General features: G+C 32.9%; 1 protein-coding gene across 1 annotated transcript; it reads right to left on the bottom strand.

Moving 5' to 3' along the window:
• Positions 1 to 5,833: 5,833 nt before the first annotated feature.
• On the bottom strand, positions 5,834 to 6,493 carry LOC134682035 (ras-like protein family member 10B). The gene has a single exon (XM_063541634.1). It carries the CDS (start codon positions 6,458 to 6,460, stop codon positions 5,834 to 5,836), a length of 627 nt encoding a protein of 208 aa, XP_063397704.1. The 5' UTR covers positions 6,461 to 6,493.
• Between the last annotated feature and the right edge of the window lie 128 nt (positions 6,494 to 6,621).

Below are 6,621 nucleotides of genomic sequence, written 5' to 3'. Positions count from 1 at the left end.
ATTTTTTGTTACGTAAGTGTGATAAGTTGCAGATTTTCATTTCTATTAAGTTGGAGGTGTATAAGGTGAGGCTACTGCTGTTTAAAAGGTCATGTTCTTTAAAAAAGGAAAGAATTGACAGATTTCAAAATGTATGTGAGAATGAAAATGTCTGATAATTGTTTCACAATTGACCATTTCTACATTTGTTTCAGGAACATTAATGATTGAATATACAGCAAGCTGTGGAATGTCACCAGTTGATATATATGCATGTAAAAGGTAATGCTTATGGAATGAAACAGAAACTAATAACCGCTGTGAAAGATAGTTAGTTTTATGATGTCAGTTTTGTTTAAATACCACCAGATGTTGATGTGTTTGGTTTACAGCAAACAAAAATAAAACTAGAGGCTCTAAAGAGCCTGTGTCGCTCACCTTGGTCTATGTGAATATTAAACATAGGAAGCAGATGGATTCATGACAAAATTATGTTTTTGGTGATGGTGATATGTTTGTACATCTTACTTTACTGCACATTCTTGCTGCTTACAATTATCACTATCTATAATAAACTTGGTCCAGTAGTTTCTGTGGAAAATGTAACCGGTAGTAAAAATCTACAAGTTTTATGAAAATTGTTAAAAATTGACTGTAAAGGAAAATAACTCCTTAGGGGGTCAATTGACCATTTTGGTCATGTTGACTTATTTGTAAATCTTACTATGCTGAACATTTTTGCTGTTTACAGATTAACTCTATCTATAATAATATTCAAGATAATAACAAAAAACAGCAAAATTTCCCTAAAATTACCAATTCAGGGGCAGCAACCCAACAACTAGTTGTCTGATTCATCTGAAAATTTCAGGGCATATAGATCTTGACCTGATAAACAATTTTACCCTTTGTCAGATTTGCTCTAAATGCTTTGGTTTTTGAGTTATAAGCCAAAAACTGCATTTTACCCCTATGTTCTATTTTTAGCCATGGCGGCCATCTTGTTTTGTTTGGCGGGTCACGCCACACATTTTTTAAACTAGATACCCCAATGATGAGTGTGGCCAAGTGTGGTTTCATTTGGCCCAGTAGTTTCAGAGGAGAAGATTTTTCTAAAAGTTAACGACGACGGACGACGACGGACGCCGGACGCCAAGTGATGAGAAAAGCTCACTTGGCCCTTCGGGCCAGTAGAGCTAAAAATACACTATTCAGGTTCTAATACCATCCATCATTTAGTTTATTCTGTCTCGTTTTTTTTGTAATAACGCATTGAATTAATCATTCATTGTACAAGCATCAGATATTTTTTAAATATATATGCCACTCATGATAGGACATGTGCTTGTTCTCCTCATCTGAAATTAAAAAAATTGACATAATAACCTGAGGACTTGCTTGATTTTTGTGGCCTGAATATTTACTAGTTCACTCTTTGTTATGAGTTGGAATTAAATAAAAATATATTAAGTACTCATAAACCTAAAGTCAATACTTTGATGAAGTTCATGTCATTTTACCATACAGTTACTTCAACAAACATATATTTTCATTTTGTAAAGTTCTTGTTTCAGAAAAGGCAACACACATGTTGTATTTGGCTCTCTAAGAAAGGAGAACTTTGACAGCAGCATAAAAATAATTACAAACAAAAGAAATGATACAACTTAAAAAAAGGTTTACTGTAGTTTTATTATTATTCATTGCCATTGGGTAACAATTTTCATGGATTTTTGTGGGTACCAGTAAACCACTTATTTACATGTTCAATGAATTATACATTTTCAATAAGTTTGGCAAATCCACAAAATCAAATATCCAGTTAAATGCATGTTTTCTTCTCAATCAATGAAAATTGGTACCCAGGAAAAATAATTTATTCACTGTTTCTACTATTGCAACAGCAAACATAGCTCAGAATAGGACAAAGAACTGAAATATGTGGACTTATTTTGTAACATTCTAGAATGGGAAAACAGCAAAACATTGATTTATTCCTTTTTTTCAGATGGTGTGAACAACAATTATCTTTAGTATCTAACCAAGACCAGTATAGTAAACAAATCTCAGATATGGACAAAGAACTTGCTTATGGGTGATGATCACTCTCTAGAAATCTATTGATATATCTGTGATATTATTGAACTTGATTTTGTTGATCATGATTTAAGGGGAAATTTGTATTTCCAGTGTGCGAAAAATAATGATGAAAACATATTTGAATTTTTGACTGTGATCTATATAGTTGAAATCTTTACAAGTATTGAAGTGTAAAGTCTTTCTTAAAAACATAAAACTAGTTATTGTATAATAATAAAATAGATTACAAATGTTAACAACATTATTGAGAATATGTTGCTGATGATGTGAAAATCAATACTGAAGATGTAGACTATGGAAATATATTGATGATTATTGTTAATTTTAAAATGAATCAATCTGGCATCTATCTATTATGGAATTCATAGTAAGTCATATTCTGCAATAAGACACATTCAGCTAGAAGTATAGTAAATACATATTCTATAAAGGGCTAAGTGTGGGTTCGTAATGTTTATTCTTTAATTTTCTATGTCGTGTTATGTGTACTATTGTTTTTCTGTTTGTCTTTTTCATTTTTAGCCATGGCATTGTCAGTTTGTTTTAGATTTATGAGTTTGACTGTCCCTTTGATATCTTGCGTCCCTCTTTTTTTTTAACTTAAGTTTCAATGATTTATTGAAGAACTGGTTCATCATGTTGTTACTGTATTTTACACAAGCTATCCAATGTAAATACATTTAGTTTATTTTATTTGTTGAACCATTGGCTTACTTTTATAACCTTAATATAACTGTGCAGAATAGCAATACTTATAAAGGTCACATAGCATAACTATTATCATCTTGCCAAAATGCACGAACGAAGCTCATTCGCCTATATCTTGGCTGAGAGTTCTGTACCCTGAGTAGTGGTTATGATACATTCTACATATTTTGTTATCTATTATCATCAATGCGTACTGATTTCAACGATCTGTTGTGGGAAGGGACACAGAAAGTCTTAAACATGTCTTAAGTGAGCACTTTCCATTGGGTTCCTTTCGTAGTTCTTCAACATGGACAATAAAAGCCCCTCCCCTCAAATTGCTCTGCCCTGGTACTTCCGAATTGGTCCACTCAATATGGCCGGATCAGCACTTTGACTTGTCTTTAAAGTCATATGAAACGAGTGAGTGGTGAAAAATAATGTTTGTCCAATTCTTGAACCAATGCATGAATACATCGTAAACTGAGTCTTCTGTGCATGATTTTATCATTATTTTCGCAAATATATCATATACATGTACGCAATCGATACAGCAACCTATAGACAAAAATAAAGAAAAAAATAGTGACGGAAATCTTTGTTTAACGGTCGCTTCAAACATATTTTTTTTTATTTTACTTAGGTTTTAAAGGTATATATGTGAAGTTAATACACTTCGGTGATTTGCTGTTCTACTTGGCTTTGCTCTGAATCACCTATTGGGTTAAAATTATAGTGTATCATAACGTTTAACAATATGCTTTTACTATACCAAGCACCGTAATTACTGTCCACATGACAAATAAATCAGTCCATCTGGTTTATACCAAAGTTTATCAAACCACCACCACCCAAGGCGATCAAAGTGACGTTCAATGCATTTGAATGGGGACATGTAATTCGACTCCCCCTTTTTTATCCTGGGTTAGGACCCCCCTTTTTAAATGGCTGAATCCGCCCCTGCACTCCATTACCCGAATAATCTTTTATATCTACCTACCGGGAAAGCGAAAATCATCAAGATTTATTTTTCTTTTTTTTTTAATTAATTGATATTTAATTGTTATTGCCTCTCGCCACGTATCTTTTTGTTTTTAATGTTGTAAGATTTCAGGATAGTTTGGATGGCGTTTCACAGAACTAGCACTATCTGACGAAACAAAAGAATAATATTACTAGGCATGCAAGTTTAAGTTTATTTGTGAGTAATTTCATGAGACTTTGACTCCAAACTGGGAGGGTTAAATAGATCAGCCTTTGCTTCTGTTGCATCGCTTCTGTTCGATTGTCTTCTGGGAATCATTTTTATACGATGACATTTTTCAACTGACAGTAAGATATGGAAGTCGAACATCGTCGAAGTAAAATTAGGCACCCATCGATACTCTTCATTATTTTAAATCTAGTTCTAAGGGATATGTGTTTCTCAAAAACAAACAATATCTGCACGCATAATTAGACAAATAACATTACAATCTAGATTATAATCTCTGTTGCCACTTATTCTTTTAAACATTTCATTAACATTCCAAGAGTTGATAGATAATACGTTGATACTTAAATAAATGATGAAAATTCTGAAATAACTTTAACATGCACAGAAGTTGGTAGATTGCGACACAGATGGAGAGAAAACAAATTATTTTTAATTACTAAATGTATTCTAAAAACTAAAACTATACTTGCTATAATCATTACAAAACATTCTTTTGTTTACTACTTAAGTGAAATCTATATAATTATGCTTGACTTTTACAAGCTTAACGTTTATTTAATATTTCAAAAAGTATAATTGCGGAATTAGCATCAAGGGTAATTTTCTAAGAAGTCGAAGACAACAACGATTAATCGATAGATCGACAAATATATGAAAGTCATCAATATATCGAAATTAAACTCTTTTAACTTGTCATGATAAATTAATAAATTAAATATGCAAACCATTAGTTAAACGGTTCCAATCCGCTATTGTGCATCTAATCATTAAAGTTAAACTTATCCATATGTTTATAGCACTACCAAAAATGGACTTAACATGTTGAGCAGGATCTACTAACTCTTCCGTAGCACCTAATATCACTATTGCCCAGTCCCTTTTTTACCAAGCCGTTGTCATTTTCTCTTAGACTTATGAGTTTGGATTGTCTCCTTTGTAACTCCGAACTCTTAAGTTCACAATTAATTTCACAGAAACGAGATAAAGTGTCATATCGCAACCAAGGAAGGAAGAAATTTCGGAGAATACTGAATGTACAAGTGTGATTACTTAAGTAGTACAAGAGACTCCGCATATTTAAGCAGATATAATAAGTTTAAACTAACAAAATTCATACAAGAGACCCCGCATATTTAAGCAGATACAATAAGTTTAAACTAACAAAATTCATACTATTTGGCGATAGTGATTTTTTTCAATATGTTAATTGAAACATACAAATTTCGTCAATAATTTTTCTAATACTATACCAAACAGACTTATTTCATATTTGCATGGTCAGCAACTGAACACCGATGAGTGGTAACATGTGTGCACTTATAGGATATGCACTATTTCCTGATACTTTGAACTACAATTTTCTATATTCCTGTAGAAGGTCAGGCAAATGACAGTTGTTATCCATTTATTTAATATGTTTGAGCGTTTGATTTTGCCGTTTTACTCGTAGTTTGGTATTTTTGTTTTACTTTTTATACACTGAGCACGACAACTCGTGTGTTCTTGTCCGAAAAGTATATTTGCTGAAAGGCTCTTTTCTCATTTAACGCAAACGAATGGGGCCGCAAACCTGCCGTGCTACCCAAAAATCCGATTTTCATCGGAAACCCTGTTTAACATAGATCACTGGATAAAACCGAGATTTTGATGACAGATCATTTAATTGTGATCAAGTAAAACAAATCAATACGTATGAAAAACAACTTCGTTATTTTATTATTGAATAACAATAAACGTCTTTTACCTGTGTCTACCGTATCTTTGATTACAAGAAGCAGTTGTATGCCAATGACGGAAGTGTTTACTTTTTATAGCACAGAACACGCAATTCATTTGGCGAACACGACACCCTCACATTATCGAGCAGCTGTTTCTTCGCAAAGCATCCTGAACACGCACTGCTGTCGGTTTGTGACCATAATCAATATGATCTATTGCTTTCATTAATTCTTTGAACAGAAATATTATATGCCAGTTATACTTAGCCGAACATTCAACATGTATACATTTTCGATGTTTTTTCACCATATTAATGACATCCCGCCTCGAGACTCCACGATCGTCTGCTAAGTCATATTTGTTTCCAACAATGATTAACGGAACATCGTGCATGTCTCGACTATCCAGAATCTGTTCTCTTAAAGCTTTCATATAACTAAAGCTTTCCTCTGACGTTATATCATAGACCAAGACGTATGCTGTCGCAATGCGAAGATTGAAACCCCGAAAATCCGACCATTCTTGTAAGGAATTAGACGGAAAACACGGGATATATGGACAGTCCACTATTTTTAAATCGTACACGTGTTCGTTGATGACAACTGACGGGAAATAAAAAGATTTGTCATCTGAAGGTTCATAATCCTCTGTAAATGTATGGTGTACAAATTGTTTTACTATGGATGACTTTCCTACACCGGGAGCACCCAGTATTACAATAGTCACTTTTTGATGGTCTGTATAACCATTTGAAGTCATACTTGGTTATTTCACCTACTCATAGATTATATGTTTTGCCTTTATTTATAACTGATTTCCGTATAACAAGTATGTCTTTAGAAGTGTATCCAGTTAAAACAAATTTATCTCTTGAGTAAAACTGTTTAAGCAAGTTTATCTCGACAATTGTATCCTGTTTA

This window comes from Mytilus trossulus, chromosome 8 (genome assembly GCF_036588685.1).
Source record: "Mytilus trossulus isolate FHL-02 chromosome 8, PNRI_Mtr1.1.1.hap1, whole genome shotgun sequence".
In the NCBI taxonomy this organism is placed as follows: domain Eukaryota; kingdom Metazoa; phylum Mollusca; class Bivalvia; order Mytilida; family Mytilidae; genus Mytilus; species Mytilus trossulus.
Note: the sequence above shows the minus strand (reverse complement) of the source record. Positions and strands in the feature narration are given on the sequence as shown.

Coding starts and splice junctions, on each gene's coding strand:
- LOC134682035 (XM_063541634.1), bottom strand. CDS start 6,460: ATGACTTCAAATGGTTATACAGACCATCAAAAAGTGACTATTGTAATA.